Source organism: Bos grunniens, chromosome 6, assembly GCF_055505025.1.
Source record: "Bos grunniens cultivar Pamir isolate PY7600 chromosome 6, Bosgru_T2T1.0, whole genome shotgun sequence".
NCBI classification, from domain to species: Eukaryota; Metazoa; Chordata; class Mammalia; order Artiodactyla; family Bovidae; genus Bos; species Bos grunniens.
The window spans coordinates 32635702-32659308 of NC_141170.1; the positions used below are offsets into that span (position 1 = coordinate 32635702).

Consider the following 23607-nt stretch of genomic DNA (forward strand, 5'->3'; position numbering starts at 1 on the left):
AGGAAAGAAAAGTGTGCTAGTTGAACAGTCATGTCTGATGCTTTGCAACCACATAGGCTATAGCCCACTAGGCTCCTCCATCCATGGAATTCTCTAGGCCAGAATATTGGAGTGGGTAGCCATTCCTTTCTCCAGGGGACCCTCTTGACCCAGGGATAGAAACCAAGTCTCTTGCACTGCAAGCAGATTCTTTGCTGTCTGAGCCACCTAATTTTAATCAATTACATATTCATTTTTCTCTATGACTCAAATCCTTTTTGTTGCCAGAATAGTTTTATTAAAGGATATATATGATCATTTTCTGTACTTCATTTGAAAATTGAGTGGGCATCTTTTTATGGTAATTAAACATGACCCAGAACATAGCATCCAAGGCTCTCCAAACTGTCCTATTTTAACTAATATTTCCCTTTTCTGCACAGCTCTGTGTTAGCCTATGACTATATACTTGGAACTGATATCTGTATATTTAAATGACCATGACTTACATATCATTCATCTTTTTCTCCTTTTCTTCTATTCACTTTCAGAACCCTTTTTCTGTAATCTTTGCTCCTGGACTCAGCCGAAATGTCCCCTACATTTTGAAGTTTTGACTGATTTTCTTCATATTGCAGTGATAGCATATTCTGAGGCTGTGAAATGCTGTACCTTTGTACAGTATTTAGTATATATCTCATATCATGTGATATATGTGCTTTATTCTCATGTTAGCATATGACCAATCTTATGAGAAACATATATTTTTATGTTTTCCCATTCATCCATAAGATAAAACATATTATTTAGTAGACTTACTAAAATGAATTTTTATACTTTAAAATTGTCAATTAAAAATATCATTTTTCTATTTTAACCTATTTAAAGCAAGCTCCTAGAATGTCAAAATTATTTCCTTCAAAATGTATACATATTACATATCTATTCCTGAATAAATACTATACAATACTGTGCCAATTAACAACTGGCAAAGTTCTCTGCATGTAAGTGCCATTTCTGAACTCCAGAAATTAATTTTTAACGTGATCTATGTCTAAATTGCCACTTCACTTCTGGGCCCAGCAAACATTCATCCTTTGCAGAGCAGTGTGTGAGGGAGCTGCTGTTATGGCATCTGAGAAGTGGGTTTCAGCAATTCCTTTGCTGCAGCTCTGCTATACTGGCTGTGGATTCTGGGAGGAAGTTTTGGTGTGGCCCCATGACATGAGCCACTGGCTCAATCTAAAGGTCTTTCTGGAGAAACTCATGGAAAGAGGACACGAAGTGACTGTGCTGGTGTCTCCACAAAATTTTATCATTGACTACAGCAAACCTTCCACCACGAACTTCAAGATTCTCCCCACACCACAGGACAGAGAAGCTAATGAAAATAGACTAAATGACTTTTTAGACCTGTCAGTTAACGTCATGCCTTCATTGTCACCTTGGCAATCAGCAAAATCTGCAAGATTTTTTTTTTTTTTTTCAAATGAGTGGATATTTAAAACTTGTCTGTGAAAGTGTTGTCTACAACTGGACAATCTTGAAGAAATTCCAGGACACCAACTATAATGTTATGATTATAGACCCTATGATGCCCTATGGAGAGCTGATTGTTGAGATTCTAGGAAACCCTTCTATATACACACTGAGGCATTCCATGTGTGGCATGATGGAGAAATACTGTGGGCAAATTCCATCCTCACCTTCCTACGTGCCTGTTGACATGGCAGGACTAACATACAAAATGACCTTTCTGCAAAGGGTAAAAAATTTAATGCTTTCTGTTTTCTTTGACTTCTGGCTCCAACAACATGACACTCAGCTTTGGGACTAGTTTTAAAGTGAAGTGTTAGGTAAGAGACTCTGCTTTTCATTCTAAAGTAGTTATCAGAAAAAGCTAAGGAGGTTTAAGAAAAGTCTAGGAAGATGAAAGGAATATACTTTTAAAACTGTCACTTCCCCCAAAACGCCACAATTAATATCAGTGAACTGAGGTTCAACAACTAATTGGGAAAGGGAGGCAAGAAATATCTTGCTGTGGTTCCTCTTTCTTTACACTCATCTATCTTGTAGAATACTTCAATACCTAAACAATTGCTACCAAAACAAAATGAAATATAAAACTTGCTAATAAGTGTCAATCCAATGAAAGATGTATTTTTTGTCACATGCAGAATATCACAGGTAAGTCTAATACACTGAGCTTTCCAGAGGTAAAGAATCTCCCTGCAATGTAGAAGATGAAGGAGTTGCAAGTTCACTCCCTGGATCAGGAAAATACCCTGGAGGAAGAAATGGCAACCCACACAAGTATTCTTATTAGGAAAATTCCATGCACAGAGAAGCCTGTTGGGCTATAGTCCATAGGGTTGCAAAGATTCAGACACAATCAAGCAATTGGGCACAAACACACAGTGAGTTTTCATAGGGGAGGACATTGGACTTCTGCTCAGTTCAGTTTAGTTGCTCAGTTGTGTCCAATTCTTTGTGACCCCATGGACTGCAGCACGCCAGGCCTTCCTGTCCATCACCAACTCCCAGAGTTTACTCAAACTCATGTCCATTGAGTCGATGAAACCATCCAACCGTCTCCTCCTCTGTTGTCCCCTTCTCTTCCTGCCCTCAATCTTTCCCAGCATCAGGGTCTTTTCCAGTGAGTCAGTTCTTTTCATCAGGTGGCCAAAGAGTTGGAGTTTCAGCTTCAACATCAGTCTTTTCAATGAACATTCAGGACTGATTTCCTTTAGGATGGACTAGTAGTCCAAGTAACTAGTAGTTCCTTGCAGTCCAACGGACTGCTCAGTAAAGGGAGTGTAATGTTTGTTAAATGAGGAAGATAATCTCCTTACCTGATTCCAGTAATAGACTGAAACCTGAGCTATGCTAACAACAGGATTAAATTTGTTATTTGAATTTTTCTCTACAATTTTTGAAAATCACACATTATTAGAATTAAAATTTATACCATCATTCTGTTTGCCCAGAGTACCCACTATTCCTAGGTCTCTCTTAAATTTGGGATGAAAATTTATTAAGTCCTATGTGAACTGCTTCATCATAGCTGGTCATATTGAAAAGTTTTCTAGTATGTTATACTTCTTGTGTGCATGCTCAGTCACTTTAGTCATGTCTGACTCTTTGTAACCCTATGGACTGTAGCCCACAGGCTTCTCTGTCCATGGGATTCTCCTGGCAAGAATACTGGAGTAGGTTTTCATGTCCTCCTCCAGGGGATATTCCCAACCCAGGAATAAAACCCATGTCTCTTGCATCTCATGTATTGTAGGTGAATTCTTTATTTACCCACTGAGCCACCTGGGAAGGCTGGTATACTTCTTAGGGGAGTATGATACAGAAACCTAAAAAATTAAGTATAAACTTAAAAGAGTTTATGGCTCTAAGTGTTAAAAAGAGCATATTTTTCACTACACTAGTTACATATATTCTATTTGTAATTGTTTGCTTTTCCTAATAAAGAATCATTTTCTTTTGCAATTTTCACACATCTAGCTTATATTTGATTCCATCAAGTGAAGCCGGCTTTCATTCCAATTTTTTTTTTTAACTAAAGTACAGTTGATTTACAAGGTTGTCTTAATTTCTGCTGTATAGCCAAATGATTCAGTTTTACATAGTATATACTATTTGTCTTCTTTTTCATTATAATTTATCTCACAATATTGAATATATTTCTTTGTGCTTTACAGGGCTTCCCTTGTAACTCAGTCGGTAAAGAATCTGCCTGCAGTACAGGAGACATGGTTTCGATCCCTGGGTTGGGAAGATCTCCTGGAGAAGGAAATGGCAACCCACTCTAGTATCCTTGCCTGGAAAATCTCATGGACAGAGGGGCCTGGTCAGCTGTAGTCCATGGGGTCACAAAGAGGCGGGTGCAACTGAGCTAACTAATACTTACTTACTTACTTACTTTGCTGTTTATCCATTCTATATAAAATAGTGTACCTCTGCTAACCCGGAACTCCCAGTCTATCCCTCCCACACCTATCCTCCCCCATGGCAACCACAAATCTGTTATCTCTGTAAATATTTCTGTTTCATAGGTAGGTTCATTTGCATCATACTTCAGATTTTACATATAAGTAGTATCATATGGTATTCGTGTTTCTCTTTCTGACTCACTTCACTTAGGATGATAATCTGTAGTCATATTCATATTGCTGCAAATGGCATTATTTCATTATTTTTTATTATGGCTGAGTAGTATTCCATTGTATATATGTACAGCATCTTCTTCATCCATTCATCTGTTGATGGACATTTAGGTTTTTTTCATGAACTGGCTATTGTGAATAATGCTACTATGAATATAGGGGTGCATGTATGTTTTTGAATTATAATTTTTTTCCCTATTCCCAGGAATAGGATTGATGAATCATATGGTAATTCTATTTTTAGGTTTTTGAGGAACTTCCATACTGTTTTCCACAGCTGCACCAACTTACATTCCTACCAACAGTGTAGGAAGTTTTCTTTTTCCCCACAACATCTCCAGCATTTTTTATCACTCCAAATATTTTTGAGAGTCACGAAGAAACATGAACTAACAAACAAAAGATCATATTGGGTATTAGAAGTAATAACTAATTTAACTTCCTTAATGTAGTAGTTTTTTAGGACTGTGATAACTAAATCTAAAAAACTGGGTGGTATAAAAAGAAATTTATTGTCTCACAGATCCAGAAGCTAGAAGTTAAAGAACAAAGTATTGTCAGAGCTGCTTTCCCTTGAGGCCAGTCTTTCTGCCTTGTAGATGTCCACCTTCTTACTATGTTTTCTCATAGTCTTTCCTTTGTGTATGCACATCCTTTGAGTCTCTTTGTCTTATAAGGAAACCTGTCATACTGGATTAGGAGTCACTCTATGGACTCATTTAACTTTAATTACCTCTTTAAAAATAAGTGCTGGTCTTCCCTTGTGGCTCAAATGGTGAAGAGTTGGCCTGCAATCCAGGAGACCTGGGTTCAATCCTTGGGTAGGGAAGATCCCCTGGAGAAGGGAATGGTCAACTCACTCCAGTATTCTTGCCTGGATAATTAGATGGACAGAGGAGCCTAGTGGGCTACAGTCCATGGGGTCACACAGCGTCAGACACGACTGAGTGACTAACACACACACCTCTTTAAAGGACCTACCTTCAAATACTCTCAGACTTCAATATATGAATATTAAAGGAACATAATTCAGTCTATAATTTTTATTTTTAATAGATACATTGTTTAATAGAGCTAAGATTTAAAAAAAAAACGCTTAAAAATCCTTAGCTTTACACATGATTTTGAATTTACACTGCATTTATTTCTCAATAAATAATTTAACAACCAATAAGCACAGTGGAAACAGTGTCAGATTTTATTTTTTTGGGCTCCAAAATCACTACAGATGGTGACTGCAGCCATGAAATTAAAAGACACTTACTCCTTGGAAGAAAAGTTATGACCAACCTAGATAGCATATTGAAAAGCAGAGACATTACTTTGCCAACAAAGGTTCGTCTAGTCAAGGCTATGGTTTTTCCTGTGGTCATGTATGGTGTGAGAGTTGGACTGTGAAGAAGGCTGAGTGCTGAAGAACTGATGATTTTGAACTGTGGTGTTGGAGAAGACTCTTGAGAGTCCCTTGGACTGCAAGGAGATCCAACCAGTCCATTCTGAAGGAGATCAGCCCTGGGATTTCTTTGGAAGGAATGATGCTAAAGCTGAAACTCCAGTACTTTGGCCACCTCATGCGAAGAGTTGACTCATTGGAAAAGACTCTGATGCTGGAAGGGATTGGGGTCAGGAGGAGAAGGGTATGGCAGAGGATAAGATGGCTGGATGGCATCACTGACTCGATGGACGTGAGTCTGAATGAACTCTGGGAGTTGGTGATGGACAAGGAGGCCTGGCGTGCTGCGATTCATGGGGTCGCAAAGAGCCGGACATGACTGAGCGACTGAACTGAACTGAAATGACTGAAGCACTTCCTGGTGTAGACCTTATTTACCTTATTTAAGGTAAATAAGACCAGGGCCTTGATCTCAATTCTTCTTTCAGAAATACATGTAAAACATAGAGTTAGGAATATATTCTGATAATTAGAGATGCTGTCCTAGTTCCAACCAATAATTTTCTGGGATATTTGTTGTATTACTCATTAATATAGGGAAGGTATATGATTCTGTATGGATACATATTATGAAACAAATATAGTTCGTAGTAACAATTGGAAAATTTTAACTCTATTATCTTTAACAGATCTTTCTTTTATTGTAAGCACTGTGCTTCCCTGATAGCACAGGCAGTAAAGAATCCACCTACAATGCTGGAAACCAAGGCTCGATTCCTAAGTTGGGAAGATCCCCTGGAGAAGGGAATGGCAATCCCCTCCAGTATTCTTTCTTGGAGAATTCCATGGACAGAGGAGTCTGGTGGGCCACAGTCCATGGGGTCACAAAGAGTCAGACATGACTGAGCAACTTTCACACCGTCATTGATTTTCATTGCTGTACTCTATCATGTTCTTTATTAAGTAATTCTGAATGCACGATGGGTATCATTTCATTCTTGATGTAATGATAAACACAGCTAATGTAAATTGCTAAAAAAAATTGAATAGAACAAAAGCATATATAATGAATGATAATTGGCTTCATGTTTTTCCTTTTTTTTTTCTAATTTTATTTTATTTTTAAACTTTACATAATTGTATTAGTTTTGCCAAATATCAAAATGAATCCGCCACAGGTATACATGTGTTCCCCATCCCGAACCCTCCTCCCTTCTGCCTCCCCATACCATCCCTCTGGGCCGTCCCAGTGCACCAGCCCCAAGCATCCAGCATCGTGCATCGAACCTGGACTGGCAACTCGTTTCCTACATGATATTTTACATGTTTCATTGCCATTCTCCCAAATCTTCCCACCCTCTCCCTCTCCCACAGAGTCCATAAGACTGTTCTATACATCAGTGTCTCCTTTGCTGTCTTGTACACCGGGTTATTGTTACCATCTTTCTAAATACCATATATATGCGTTAGTATACTGTATTTATGTTTTTCCTTCTGGCTTACTTCACTCTGTATAATAGGCTCCAGTTTCATCCACCTCATTAGAACTGATTCAAATGTATTCTTTTATATAAGAAGTTTTAACTTTTCTTGTCTTTTCATCAAGATATTGTCTCTGTATTATTAAAAAATATATATATATTCTTTTTTTTTTTTTTACCGATTAGGACAATGACTAATCATCTTTATTTTTTCACTTAATATGGATTTGACATATATACTCACAACATATTAAAATGTACATTATTCTTTAAATTGATGCAGCAACATTCATATGAGTGGATATAACACATCATTGAACTGGTCTAGTGTGAAAGCCATAGTTAAATTTTCCAGCTCTGGTGTTACCAAAAAGAATTGTTGCCCTAAACTCATTGTACTTATATCTCAGCCACAATGCCCTCTAACATTTTTGAACCATTTAGCTCTTATCCTCAGACCTTTACATATGTGTGTTAGTCACTTAGTCATGTTCAACTCTATGAGACCCCATGCACTGTGGGATCTTTGTTGGCAAAGTAATGTCTCTGCCTTTGAATATGCTATCTAGATTGGTCATAACTTTCCTTCCAAAGAGTAAGCGTCTTTTAATTTCATGGCTGCAATCACCATCTGCTGTGATTTTGGAGCCCAGAAAAATAAAGTCTGACACTGTTTCCACTGTTTTCACTGTTTCCCCATCTATTTGCCATGAAGTGATGGGACCGGATGCCATGATCTTCCTCTTCTGAATGTTGAGCTTTAAGCCAACTTTTTACTCTCCTCTTTCACTTTCATCAAGAGGTTTCTTAGTTCCTCTTCACTTTCTGCCATAAGGGTGGTGTCATCTGCATATCTGAGGTTATTGATATTTCTCCTGGCAATCTTGATTCCAGCTTGTGCTTCCTTCAGCTCAGCGTTTCTTATGATGTACTCTGCATAGAAGTTAAATAAGCAGGGTGACAATATACAGCCTTGATGTACTCCTTTTCCTATTTGGAACCAGTCTGTTCTTCCATGTCCAGTTCTCACTGTTGCTTCCTGACCTGCATACAGGTTTCTCAGGAGGCAGGTCAGGTGTTCTGGTATTCCCAACTCTTTCAGACTTTTCCACAGTTTATTGTGATCCACATAGCCAAAGGCTTTGGCATAGTCATCAAAGCAGAAATAGATGTTTTTCTGGAACTCTCATGCTTTTTCAATGCTCCATCGGATGTTGGCAATTTGATCTCTGGTTCCTCTGCCTTTTCTAAAACCAGCTTGAACATCTGGAAGTTCACAGTTCACGTATTGCTGAAGCCTGGCTTGGAGAATTTTGAGCATTACTTTACTAGCATGTGAGATGAGTGCAATTGTGCGGTAGTTTGAGCAATCTTTGGCATTGCCTTTCTTTGGGATTGGAATGAAATCTGACCTTTTCCAGTCCTATGTCCATTGCTGAGTTTTCCAAATTTGCTTGCCTATTGAGTGCATTACTGTCACAGCATCATCTTTCAGGATTTGAAATAGCTCAACTGGGATTCCATCACCTCCACTAGTTTTGTTTGTAGTGATGTTTTATAAGGCCCACTTAACTTCGCATTCCAGGATCTGGCTCTAGGTGAGTGATCACACAGTAGTAATTATCTGGGTCATGAAGATCTTTTTTGTACAGTTCTGTGTATTCTTGCCACCTCTTCTTAATATCTTCTGCTTCTGTTAGGTCCCTACCATTTCTGTCCTTTATTGAGCCCATCTTTGCATGAAATGTTCCCTTGGTAGCTCTAATTTTCTTGAAGAGATCTCTAGTCTTTCCCATTCTGTTGTTTTCTTCTATTTCTTTGCACTGATTGCTGAGGAAGGTGTTCTTATCTCTCCTTGCTATTATTTGGAACTCTGCATTCAGATGCTTATATCTTTCCTTTTCTTCTTTGCTTTTTGCTTCTCTGCTATTTATAGCTATTTGTAAGGCCTCCTCAGACAACCATTTTGCTTTTTTGAATTTCTTTTCCATGGAGATGGTCTTAATCTCTGTCTCCTGTACAATGTCACGCACGTACCTCTGTCCACAGTTCATCAGGCACTCTGTCTATCAGATCTAGTCCCTTAAATCTATTTGTCACTGCTACTGCTACTGCTAAGTCGCTTCAGTCATGTCCGACTCTGTGCAACCCCATAGAAGGCAGCCCACCAGGCTCCCATGTCCCTGGGATTCTCCAGGCAAGAACACTGGAGTGGGTTGCCATTTCCTTCTCCAATGCATGAAAGTGAAAAGTGAAAAGTGAAAGTGAAGTCCATCAGTCATGTCTGACCCTCAGTGACCCCATGGGCTGCAGCGTTCCAGGCTCCTCCATCCATGGGATTTTCCAGGCAAGAGTACTGGAGTGGGGTGCCATTACTTCCACTGTATAATCATATGGGATTTGATTTAGGTCATATCTGAATGGTCTAGTGGTTTTCCCTACTTTCTTCAATTTGAGTTTGAATTTGGTAATAAGGAGTTCATGATCTGTGCCACAGTCAGCTCCCAGTCTTGTTTTTGCTGACCGTATAGAGCTTCTCCATCTTTGGCTGAAAAGAATATAATCAGTCTGATTTTGGTGTTGACCATCTGGTGATGTCCATGTGTAGAGTTTTCTCTTGTGTTGTTTGAAGAGGGTGTTTGCTATGACCAGTGCATTCTCTTTGCAAAACTCTATTAGCCTTTGCCCTGCTTCATTCTGAACTCCAAGGTCAAATTTGCCTGTTACTCCAGGTTTTTCTTGACTTCCTACTTTTGCATTCCAGTACCCTATAATGAAAAGGACATTTTTTTTTTTTTTTTTTTGGTGTTAATTCTAAAAGGTATTGTAAGTCTTCATAGAACTGTTCAACTTCAGCTTCTTCAGCATTACTGGTTGGGGCATAGGCTTGGATTACCGTGATGTTGAATGGTTTGCCTTGGAAAGGAACAGAGATCATTCCAGCGGCTGCAATGGACCTCACAGGAAGAACAATGGCTGTGACGGACCATGCAGGAAGCATGGCTGATGGGAGCTACCCCACACCAAAGGTTGGGGTGGCAACTGAGAGTGCCAGGCTGTGATGGCGCAGGAGTGGCCGAGAGTGGAGCTACCCAACGGCCGAGGTTAGGGGCAGAGGCCAAGAGGAGCAACCCCACTTCGAAGGAGCAGCTGCAAGGGTGCAGGAGGGCTGAGGGGAGCCTCTCCACGTTCAAGGTCAGGAGGGGCGACTCATCCAAGGTAAGGAGCAGCGGTTGCGCTTTGCTGGGGCAGCTGTGAAGAGATACCCCACATCTGAGGTAAGAGAAACCCAAGTAAAATGGTAGGTGTTGTGAGAGCGCATCAGAGGGCAGACACACTGAAACCATAATCACAGAAAACTAGCCAATCTGATCACACCTACCACAGCCTTATCTAACTCAGTGAAACTAAGGCATAATGTGTGGGGCCACCCAAAATAGACGGGTCATGGTGGAGAGGCCTGACAGAATATGGTCCACTGGAGAAGGGAATGGCAAACCACTTCAGTATTCTTGCCTTGAGAACCCTATGAACAGTATGAAAAGACAAAATGATAGGTTACTGAAAGAGAAACTCCCCAGGTCAGTAGGTGCCCAATATGCTACTGGAGATCAGTGGAGAAATAACTCCAGAATGAATGAAGGGATGGAACCAAAGCAAAAACAATACCCAGCTGTGGATGTGACTGGTGATAGAAGCAAGGTCCGATGCTGTAAAGAGCAATATTGCATAGGAACCTGGAATGTTAGGTCCATGAATCAAGGCAAATTCAGTTCAGTTCAGTTCAGTCGCTCAGTCGTGTCTGACTCTTTGCGACCCCATGAATCCCAGCACGCCAGGCCTCCCTGTCCATCACCAACTCCCGGAGTTCACTCAAACTCATGTCCATCGAGTTGGTGAGGCCATCCTGCCATCTCATCCTCTGTCGTCCCCTCTTCTTCCTGCCCCAATCCCTCCCAGCATCAGAGTCTTTTCCAATGAATCAACTCTTCGCATGAGGTGGCCAAAGTACTGGAGTTTCAGCTTTGGCATCATTCCTTCCAAAGAAATCCCAGGGCTGATCTCCTTCAGAATGGACTGGCTGGATCTCCTTGCAGTCCAAGGGACTCTCAAGAGTCTTCTCCAACACCACAGTTCAAAAGCATCAATTCTTCAGCACTCAGCTTTCTTCAAGGCAAATTGCAATTGGTTAAATAGGAGATGGCAAGACTGAACGCCGACATTCTAGGAATCAGCAAACTAAAATTAACTGAAATGTGTGAATTTAACTCAGATGACCATTATATCTATTACTATGGGCAGGAATCCCTTAGAACAAATAGAGTAGCCATCATGCTCAACAAAGAGTCCAAAATGCCACATCATTACTTTTAGCATATTATTGAATGAGTTTTAGTAACAGTTATCTTGAGGAATAATTGACATACCCTAAAATTTCCCCACGAACCATGATATTTACTATGTTTACAAAGTTCAACCATTGTCTCCATGTTCTAATTCTGTAATCCCCCCAAGAAATGATTTTTTTTTTTTTTTAAGTTTTGTTAGTAAGATGGGTCTGAAATTGTATCTTAGGTTTTATTTAGATTCCCTTGGTTATTCCTGAGATTGAGTAAATTTTTATACAGGAGCTTTAGCCAGTTCATGAGCCACTTCAAGGTCCACAGCTGGTACTGAGGTCTGGATGTTTGTTACTCAACATGGAGTTGGGAATGACTCTTCTTGTGTGCCGTGACATATGGTGTTGGTGATACAATCAAAAAGAAACAGCCTGTAGCTGAGTTCTCAGAGATACAGAACTTTTCGCCATGTCTGCAGCCAGGAACACACTCTTTGGGTCTGTAACCTTGTTGCAAACTTCCCTTCTCAAATGTCATTTTCTGTTTTGGAGTGCACCCAAATTTCACAGTCTCCTATCTGGATCCCAGAGCTCCCACAAAGACACGTAGGTCTGTGGATAAACGCCAGATCATTGCTGGGGAGAGTACATGAGACACATCTTATTTGATCATCCTGCTCAAAATATTTGGAAGGGTAATACTCCCTTCCCTTGTATTTCTTCTGGAGTACCTTGATTATTCTTAGCTTTCTGTTCTTTTATTATGGATTTTAAAAATTAAAAGCAAAATTCTACAAAAATCATCAAATTTCATGAGGCTTGGGGTTTTGAAATTTTAGTAAGAATTACAAGGAGTCTGTATACTGATTTGAAGAGAATGGTCATCTTTATGATTTTTGATTTCCTATCAATGAATGTGATAGCTCTTTATTTTACTATAATGGATTTGAGTAAGACATTATAATTCTAATTATAAGGCAATGGCACCCAACTCCAATCCTCTTGCCTGGAAAATCCCCTGGGCGGAGGAGCCTGGTAGGCTGCAGTCCATGGGGTCGCTGAGAGTTGGAGACAACTGAGCGACTTCACTTTCACTTTTCACTTTCACGCTTTGGAGAAGGAAAAGGCAACCCACTCCAGTGTTCTTGCCTGGAGAATCCCAGGGACGGGGGAGCCTGGTGGGCTGCTGTCTATGGGTCGCACAGAGTCGGACACGACTGAAGCGACTTAGCAGCAGCAGCAAAGTTTGCATATCTTTTAAAAAATTATTCATGAATCATAAGTCAAAGTATACATTTTAGTTATATTTTCTTTTATTCACACACGAAAATTGCAGTTGTCATTTTATCTTTTTTGTATTCATTGAAATGACAGACTTTCACATTTATTCTAATAACAAATCTGTATATTCTTTTGGAATAAACAGAGAATTTCAGATGATCTAAACAGACACTCAAGAGCAAAAATTCAGGATGGGAAATCACCACAGGAACCAGTGCCTGGGTAGGAACATCTGAAATGTAATTGATGAATTGCTAGAGATTCACTGTGGATAATTCTGAGAGAAAAAACCCAATGGGATCCATTCATATGTGGGTCCCCCAAATATAGTAAGTTTTACTTTCAGGAACTCAAGCAATTTTCCATATTAAATATCAGAAAAAAAATCTCTGGCTTTCAGTGAGAGGAGGCAGAAAGGAAGCATTCTGAAAGAAGCCAGAACACTGTTCTTACCAACAAGGTCTGTCCTCAAGGTAAATTAATTGGGTGCACAATGTGCTGGGAATATTATCAGAGCCTAACGGACCTGGGGCAAGAAAAACACCTTACTCCAGGCCCTTCTAGACTATTTCATGGAAAAAGGATATTTTAACTCCCGACCATCCTGCTCCATATAAAATGGAAAAAAAAAGAGAGAGAGAGAGAGAGAAATAGTTGTGAAGAGTCCAGAGACTTAGACTAATACTAAGGCTAATCCTGGAGAAGGCAATGGCACCCCACTCCAGTACTCTTGCCTGGAAAATCCCATGGACGAGGGAGCTTGGTAGGCTGCAGTCCATGGGGTCGCTGGGAGTCCAACCTGACTGAGCGACTTCACTTTCACTTTTCACTTTCATGCATTGGAGAAGGAAATGGTAACCTACTCCAGTGTTCTTGCCTGGAGAATCCCAGGGTTGGGGTAGCCTGGTGGGCTGCCGTCTATGGGGTTGCACAGAGTCAGATAGGACTGAAGCGACTTAGCAGCAGCAGCAAGGCTAATCCTAGGACTTTAGAATGCTTCTCTGCCCAATTTACCACCACATTAAAAAAAATCCATTTACAATTCTACCCAATACAACATGTCTGGGTATCAAGAAAAAAATTACAAGGCACATCAAAAGGCAAAAACATATTTTGAGTAGACAGAGCAATCATCAGAACCAGAAATGCCAAGAATGTTGTAATTATCAAAGCAAGGATTTAAAACAACTCTGAGTAATATGCTAAGGGCTCTAATGGATAAAGTAGACAGTATGTAAGAATAGATCACCTGTATAAGCAGAGACATGCAAAACCAAAAAACAGATAAATACATTGTAACAAAAATGAATTCAAGAATGAAATTATACTAATTCTATACAGTCATTTTTAAAGGATAGAAGTTGAGGGAATAATTTCTAACACATTCTATGAGAATTGTTTTTGTTTCATTACTAAATGCTGTCTGATTCTTTTGTAACTCCATAGACTGTAGCCTCCCAGTCTCCTCTGTCCATGGGATTTTTCCAGGCAAGAATACTGGAGTGGGTAGCCATGTCCTCCTCCAGGAGAATCTTCCCAACCTAGGGGGTGAACCCATGTCTCTTACATCTCTTGCATTGGTAGGTGGGTTCTTTACCACTAGCACCACCTGGGAAGGCCTTAGTGCCCATCAATCAATTATTTATATAATTCTCCACTGTATTCATAACTCATTTTGTATAATATAATTATAGGAAAAAGATTGGCAGTAAATTTTAATTCCATATTTTTGTTTTACCAGTCCTCAGTATGACATTTAGAATGTCTTAGGAAATCATATAACAAATTTTGCACACTTTTGCACAATTTTGTTCTTTTCACATTTGATTGACTTTGCATTTCACACTGTGCATAACTACTTCAAATAGAGAATTCTAGTGAACACTTTAAAGTTGGTCTTTCTTAAAATGTGGCCTGCAGTTTTCATCAGTAACTTTACTTAAGGACTTAGTAATCAAGGCAGGATGTCACACACATGGAACAAGACATGACAAGAACATAAACATATTGGTAAGAAAACTGAGGCAGTGATCTCATTTAATCTCCAACATTTTCAAGTCAATATCCTTGGAAATTGCCTCTTTACTATCAATTGACTCATTGCCTATGTTACTTCAGACATATATCCAAACACTACAGATCAGATCCAATCAGTCGCTCAGTCATGTCCGACTCTTTGCGACCCCATGACTCGCAGCATGCCAGGCCTCCCTGTCCATCACCAACTCCCGGAGTTCACTCAGACTCATGTCCATTGAGTCAGTGATGCCATTCAGCCATCTCATCCTCTGTTGTCCCCTTCTCCTCTTGGCCCCAGTCCCTCCCAGCATCAGAGTCTTTTCCAATGAGTCAACTCTTCGCATGAGGTGGCCAAAGTATTGGAGTTTCAGCTTTAGTATCATTCCTTCCAAAGAAGTCCCAGGGCTGATCTCCTTCAGAATGGACTGGTTGGATCTCCTTGCAGTCTAAGGGACTCTCAAGAGTCTGCTCCAACACCACAGTTCAAAAGCATCAATTCTTCAGCACTCAGCCTTCTACACAGTCCAACTCTCACACCATACATGACCACAGGAAAAACCATAGACTTGACTAGACGAACCTTTGTCGTCAAAGTAATGTCTCTGCTTTTCAATATGCTATCTACGTTGGTCATAACTTTCCTTCCAAGGAGTAAGTGTCTTTTAATTTCATGGCTGCACTCACCATCTGTAGTGATTTTGGAGCTCAGAAAAATAAAGTCTGACACTGTTTTCACTGTTTCCCCATCTATTTGCCATGAAGTGATGGGACCGGATACCATGATCTTCCTCTTCTGAATGTTGAGCTTTAAGCCAACTTTTTCACTCTCCACTTTCACTTTCATCAAGAGGCTTTTGAGTTCCTCTTTACTTTCTGTCATAAGGGTGATGTCATCTGCATATCTGAGGTTATTGATATTTTTCCTGGCAATCTTGATTCCAGCTTGTGCTTCTTCCAGTCCAGCGTTTCTCATGATGTACACTGCATATAAGTTAAATAAACAGGGTGACAATATACAGCCTTGACGAACTCCTTTTCCTATTTGGAACCAGTCTGTTGTTCCATGTCCAGTTCTAACTATTGCTTCCTGACCTGCATACAAATTTCTCAAGAGGCAGATCAGGTGGTCTGGTATTCCCATCTCTTTCAGAATTTTCCACAGTTTATTGTGATCTACACAGTCAAAGGCTTTGGCATAGTCAATAAAGTAGAAATAGATGTTTTTCTGGAACTCTCTTGCTTTTTCCATGATCCAGCGGATGTTGGCAATTTGATCTCTGGTTCCTCTGCCTTTTCTAAAACCAGCTTGAACATCAGGAAGTTCATGGTTCACATATTGCTGAAGCCTGGCTTGGAGAATTTTGAGCATTACTTTACTAGCGTGTGAGATGAGTGCAATTGTGCGGTAGTTTGAGCATTCTTTGGCATTGCCTTTCTTTGGGATTGGAATGAAAACTCACCTTTTCCAGTCCTGTGGCCACTGCTGAGTTTTCCAAATTTGCTGGCATATTGAGTGCAGCACTTTCACAGCATCATCTTTCAGGATTTGAAAGAGCTCAACTGGAATTCCATCACTCCACTAGCTTTGTTCATAGTGATGCTTTCTAAGGTCCACTTGACTTCATATTCCAGGATGTCTGGCTCTAGGTCAGTGATCACACCATCATGATTATCTGGGTCATGAAGATCTTTTTTGTACAGTTCTTCTGTGTATTCTTGCCATCTCTTCTTAATATCTTCTGCTTCTGTTAGGTCCATACCATTTCTGTCCTTTATCGAGCCCATCTTTGCATGAAATGTTCCTTTGGTATCTCTGATTTTCTTGAAGAGATCCTTAGTCTTTCCCATTCTGTTATTTTCCTCTATTTCTTTGCATTGATCGCTGAAGAAGGCTTTCTTATCTTTTCTTGCTATTCTTTGGAACTCTGCATTCAGATGTTTATATCTTTCCTTTTCTCCTTTGCTTTTCGCTTCTCTTCTTTTCACAGCTATTTGTAAGGCCTCCCCAGACAGCCATTTTGCTTTTCTGCATTTCTTTTCCATGGGGATAGTCTTGATGCCTATCTCCTGTACAATGTCACGAACCTCATTCCATAGTTCATCGGGCACTCTATCTATCAGATCTAGGCCCTTAAATCTATTTCTCACTTCCACTGTATAATCATAAAGGATTTGATTTAGGTCATACCTGAATGGTCTCGTGGTTTCCCTACTTTCTTCAATTTAAGTCTGAATTTGGCAATAAGGAGTTCATGGTCTGAGCCACAGTCAGCTCCTGGTCTTGTTTTTGCTGACTGAATAGAGCTTCTCCATCTTTGGCTGCAAAGAATATAATCAATCTGATTTCGGTGTTGACCATCTGGTGATGTCCATATATAGAGTCTTCTCTTGTGTTGTTGGAAGAGGGTGTTTGTTATGACCAGTGCATTTTCTTGGCAAACCTCTATTAGTCTTTGCCCTGCTTCATTCCGTATTCCAAGGCCAAATTTGCCTGTTATTCCAGGTGTTTCTTGACTTCCTACTTTTGCATTCCAGTCCCCTATAATGAAAAGGACATCTTTTTGGGGTGTTAGTTCTAAAAGGTCTTGTAGGTCTTCATAGAACCGTTCAACTTCAGCTTCTTCAGCATTACTGGTTGGGGCATAGACTTGGATTACTGTGATATTGAATGGTTTGCCTTGGAAACGAACAGAGATCATTCTGTCATTTTTGAGATTACATCCAAGTACTGCATTTTGGACTCTTTTGTTGACCATGATGGCCACTCCATTTCTTCTGAGGGATTCCTGCCCGCAGTAGTAGGTATAATGGTCATCTGAGTTAAATTCACCGATTCCAGTCCATTTCAGTTCGCTGATTCCTAGAATGTCAACATTCACTCTTGCCATCTCCTGTTTGACCACTTCCAATCTGCCTTGATTCATGTACCTGACATTCCAGGTTCCTATGCAATATTGCTCTTTAGAGCATTGGACCTTGCTTCTATTACCAGTCACATCCACAGCTGGGTATTGTTTTTGCTTTGGCTCCATCCCTTCATTCTTTCTGGAGTTATTTCTCCACTGATCTCCAGTAGCATATTGGGCACCTACTGACCTGTGGAGTTTTTCTTTCAGTATCCTATCATTTTGCCTTTTCATACTATTCATGGGGTTCTCAAGGCAAGAATACTGAAGTGGTTTGCCATTCCCTTCTCCAGTGGACCATATTCTGTCAGACCTCTCCACCATGACCCACCCATCTTGGGTTGCCCCACAGGCATGCCTTAGTTTCATTGAGTTAGACAAGGCTGTGGTCCTAGTGTAATTAGACTGACTAGTTTGAGTATGGTTTCAGTGTGTCTGCCCTCTGATGCCCTCTTGCAACACCTACCGTCTTACTCGGGTTTCTCTTACCTTGGGCGTGGAGTATCTCTTCATGGCTGCTTCAGCAAAGCACTGCCAATGCTCCTTATCTTGAATGAAGGGTATCTCGTCACTGCCGCCCTTCCTGACCTTCAACGTGGGATAGCTCCTGTAGGCCCTCCTGCGCCCGCACAGCCACGGCTCCTTGGACGTGGGGTTGCTCCTCCCGCCTGCCGCCCTTGGCCTTGGGCGTAGGGGCGTGGGGTAGTTCCTCCCACCCACCGCCCCTGGCCTCGGGCTTAGGGGCGTGGGGTAGCTCCTAAACATTACAAAGTAGTAATAATTCTAAAAACAGGTTATCCATCCTAGGGAATATTTGATCACCAACTTTGAATAGAACCCTCAAGAAAGGAGCATTCAATTTTCTTTACTTAGATGTAAAACAGGTTTTCTGTGTATATAAGTAATTGACTGGATACTTGCAAACACATGTTTTTTTCTCCTTAATTTTCTAAAATTAATACTTGGAATTTTTCTCTTTCAAAAAACATCACTGAGAGATAACACTCAAATAAGTGTGTGATATTAGTAATGCATGCATGTGTACTCTACGTTCCAGAGATGATTGCATTAGGTATAAGTTACTCAGTAATTTCCTACTGAGAAAACAATGGAAAATTAGTGAAGTCATGATATTTGACTCAGCAAGATAAGGTAAACTGATATTTGTGAGATTCTTCAACAGTGAAAGTGAACAAGCAGCAGTGAAAGCTGAAACAAGCTGAAAAGTAGAAATAGAGGCCAAATGGAAATTAGAAAACCACTGAGAGTTGACTTGGTGTTAATAAGCTAAAACTACTCTGTCATCTGCATTTAACTGGGGAGAAACAATGAGTATTAAATCCATCAGTACTTGGAGTAGTGATTAAAATTTTTGATTGAATTTATTTCCGGAAAGAACTTATTTTTGTCAAAGAATTGCATTTTTATTTGATTTTGCTGAATTTATTTTTATTTTACACATTACTGTTCTTTCACTACCCAAACATTCTTTCTGCCTCCTTCCCACCTCCTATCCTTGTCTTCTATCCTTTTTCCTTTGTTCCTTCCCTCCCTGAATTCTTTCTTTCTTATTCCTTTGCATTTCCTTTCCTTTTAACATCTAGATGTGATAAGAAATCTAGAGAAACCACATTTATTGGTTTCCCCTGTAACACATCAGAAAATCAATGCTGCAATTTTCCCCCAGCAAGTATGTATGCCAATACCTTGGAGCAAACTTTATTTTCTCCAAGAAGACCCTCTATGCTATGTGAGACCATGGGAAAAGCAGAAATTTGGCTCATCAGGACCTATTGGGATTTTGAATTTCCTCGCCCATACTTACCGAATTTTGAGTTTGTAGGAGGTTTGTATTGTAAATCTGCCAAACCATTACCTCGGTGAACTGGTGAAGATCGCTCAGTCACGTCTGACTCTTTGCGACCCCATGGACTGTAGCCTACCAGGCTCCTCTGTCCATGGTATTTTCCAGGCAATAGTACTGGAGTGGATTGCCATTTCCTTCTCCAGGGAACTTCCCGGCCCAGGGATCGAAGCCGGGTCTCCCACATTGTAGACAGACGCTTAACCGTCTGAGCCACCAGGGAAGTCATTTCCTAAGGTAAGTCTATTACAGTAAAGGGATTTTTTTGTGTGTCTTTTATGATAAAATCTTTATTGTCCTTTAAAGTTTATGTTTCAATAACAGAGATATGCTGCTGAATGTCTTCAGTTTACTACTCCAAATATATTTTCAAAACCATTGGGGTCTCATATGAATGTTGTTACCTTTTTTTTTTTTTTCCCCCTTTACATTGATATTTAAGCAGAAGAATGCAGTGACATGTTAAAAAATATAAGTGTCTTCATGTATTTACAGATATTGGATTGAAAGAACTTTGGAAATCACTAAAGAGCCTGCTGTAGTCTTCCTAACCAGCATGATGGACTTATGAATAGGGGTATTTATTATGATCAGCTGAGTGATAAGTTGCTTTAGTGAGTCTTGAGCAGACTCTTACTACAGACTTTGGTCAGTAAGAAGGTTATGTGTGGCTGGAAGATGTGAAATCAGACAGGGCTTCTTGGAGAGCAATGGACTTTACTCAGCCAGGAAAGAGTTGAAAAAAGTTTTCTGATGTGACAACGAATTCAATTTCAAATTCACTTTAAGAAGTGAAAATAATTTTCTGGTGAAGATTTCTAGAAACTGTCAGTCTCATCAGAGAGCATAAGAAATAAATCGGGAGTCCTCAACATAAATTAGAAACCATAAAACTGAGAAACCTAAATGTTGAATTGATTCTTTATGACCATAATATTGGGTATTTTAGGGTGAAAAAGAAAATCATATATCCATATTTCAATATTATTAAAGAATAAATATGAGCTGCCAGAAATATTGGAAGGAAACATTTAGAAGTAAAAGGAAATAAGAGGTAAACATAGAAAGAATATTGTACTATATTAATAGGCAGTGAGGAGACAGATATTCATTAACCTGGGTGTAAGTGATCTGGTAAAGGATCTGCCCATGATATGGGAAACCTCAGTTCAATTCCTGGGTCTGGAATATCCCCTGGAGCAGAGATAGGCTCCAGTATTGAGCTTCCCTGGTGGTGCAGATGCTAAAGAATCTGCCTGCAATGTGGGAGACCTGGGTTCAATCCCTGAGTTGGGAAAATCCCCTGGAGGATGACATGGTAACCCACTCCAGGATTATTGCATGGAGAATCCTCATGGACAGAGGAGACTGGTGGGCTGCAGTCCATGGGGTCACAAAGTTGCTCACATGAGGGAGCAACTAAGCACAGCACAGCACAGGTAAATGAGCATAATCTCTGTAGGAGATAGCAGGGTAAGAGGTATTCCCTGGAGAGTTCCTGATTTTTCTTAAGGGTAACATTGATACTGAAGTTTAAATTTTCACTTCATTTGGAGGAGAACAGATGCATATATGTGTGTGGCTGAGTCCCTTTTTGCCCACCTGAAAATATAACAATATTGTTGGTCTGCTATACTGCAATATAAAATAAGACATTAAAAATTGTTTTAAATGAAATTTGTTAACTACAAATTGGCACTTACCAAGAGCATTGCCAATGACTGAACAACAAGGCATTTGCCATCTGCCTCTACTGAGATTGAATCCCATGCTGCTACAGCTGTTGATCTTCAACAATCCCTGAAGGAGTTCAGGATGGACTGAGGCACCCTGTGCTCCAGGGAATCTGGTGGGACAAGTCTTTAGATAGTTGGATGTTTTAGGAACAGATTTTATGATCTCAATCCTTACATCTCCTCATAGCTAGAGAAGCACTAAATCCCTCCATGGTGACATCATACCCTCATGACTAACAAAAAACCTTTTGTAAATTGGGTACTTCGTGATATTGAAGTCCCCCTTCACCAAAACCTTATATATTGACTTTCCCCGACTGCCGCTTTGGAGCAGTCTCTCAGGGCTATCTGAGATGCTGCCTCCTGGGCTGCAGTCCTCATTTTGCCCAAAATAAAACTTAACTCACAACTCTCAAGTTGTACATCTTTTTTAGTCGACAAATTTCACTTCAGGATTCTGAATATGTTTTCATACCAATCAAGTTATAGCTGAAGACAAGCTCTATTGACTTATTACTGGAGGTAATAATACATTATCTTAAATAGTTAAAGGAACAGAAAGAGACATGACGTATTCCATGGCTCACCAGATAATACCATGCCACACTATTACATTTATCCTTCCACCCCCAACTTTTCACATGCAATTTCAGAAAAATAACAGACATGCTTCATAAGAGCAGGAAATTATTTTATTCTAAACCCAATTATTAATATAGATACTGGAGTAATATGAATACCAATCACGGCTTATGTCTCTGATGAAAAAATTATACCAGTCACAGAATAGAAAAGAACTGCGAGTTAAATCAAGACTCCTAATGAAACATGGTATAAGTGTGTAACTCTTAATATATCTGTGTGTGTGTAATTTTTTTTTTTTCAATCACTGTTTAGGGAAATGAGTCAAAATGGTAAAACACCAATTCCTAGGATATCAGATACTCTCTTAACATTAGCTAAGCTAAAAATAGCAATCTACATTTGTTTATGGCACTGTCTTTCCCCTGGTAATTTTACTAGCTTTAAATTGAGAAACATCATTAATTGTAGGGTGACTATAAATATTTACAAAGAAATAACACATCTCGAGAGGGTGACATTCACATATACTCCATTTCTTAAAAGATCTTTTTTAGCCCTATTAATAAGTGAAGCAATAAAGGTGAGTAAAGTATCCTGAACTAATAACAGGAAGTTAGATCAAGTTATTTAAAATATATTGCCTATAAACTGGTATGCTACAAATTTTAAAAGTCTAGTTTGAAACCCTTCTTGGGCTTCCTTACAAAGAATATCTTTATAAATTTGCGAACAGGTCTGTTGGTTCATAAAATTAATTTTGAGAGGTGGGTGGCTCCAAGAGTAAAGAATCTGCCTGCAATGCAGAAGACCTGGGTTTGATCCCTGGATCAGGAAGATCCCCTGGAGAAGGGAGTGGCAACCCACTCCAATATTCTTGCCTGGAGAATTCCATGGACTGAGGAGTTTGACAGGCTACAGTCCATGAGCTTGTAAGAATTAGACACAATTGAGTGACTAACACACACACCATGAGAACATCTGGCTCTTATCACTCATTTTGGGTAATGATTTGGTTCCATGTCTTTAGGTGTAATCACTCATTATATACTTAAGCCATCATTTTCAGAAACACATTCCCTCTTAAGCAGACTAGATGGCTCTAGGTGGCAGGAGACAGACTCAGTCTAACAATGTCTCTCACAAATCTCTCAAATCTGCCTATCTGGAGGTGTAGAAGAGCCTCTTCCCACTAGGATCCTGCACTTGTGTAACAGAGAGAAATTTATCCCTGCAGGAAATGGAAGAATTTGTTCAAAGTTCAGGCGAATATAGTATTGTGATGTTTCCTCTGGGGTCAGTGGTCACATACTTCACAGAAGAAAAGGCCAATCGCATTGCCTCAGGCCTCGCCCAGATTCTAGAGAAGATTAGTTCAAACTCCAATCCTTGTGAGTAGCCACTTTGCAAACTGGAGAAAATGTGTAGCTAATAGTACTCTTAAGATGAAAGTTGTAACTCATCCTTTACTGAGCAGAACTGGTACCACCTTTAAGTAAAAATGTCTCAAAACATTTAAATGTATGTGGGGCACATTTTACCATTTGCCTCCAGAGTCTTCACATTACTATGAAAATACATCTTTTTAGGAAATCACTTATTTTCAATGAAAAAGAGATGAAAATGTTAAGATTCTAGTAACTTTTTATTGTTTGAAATCTTATGACTTGTACTGATTCTTTCCAAAAGTTCTCAGAGATGTCAGCTCCAAGGTCCAGGAAAAGAGAGGTAACACATAGAGAGGAATCACACTCAAGAATATTCTTTATATCTCTAGGCTTTATTAAGACTTAAAGTGTAGTTGGTTTAGAAATAGAAGCCTAATCTTTCTAAGTTGAATTTTCTATAATTA

The 23607-nt window shown here is 39.7% G+C and overlaps 1 protein-coding gene across 1 annotated transcript; it reads left to right on the forward strand.

Moving 5' to 3' along the window:
• Window positions 1–1209: 1209 nt before the first annotated feature.
• Window positions 1210–23194, forward strand: LOC147370538 (UDP-glucuronosyltransferase 2A3-like). The gene is given in 4 exon segments (XM_086405518.1): window positions 1210–1830; window positions 10058–10063; window positions 19307–19453; window positions 22977–23194. Coding segments are annotated over 4 exon segments (693 nt in total). The 5' UTR covers window positions 1210–1468; the 3' UTR covers window positions 23155–23194.
• Window positions 23195–23607: the final 413 nt, after the last annotated feature.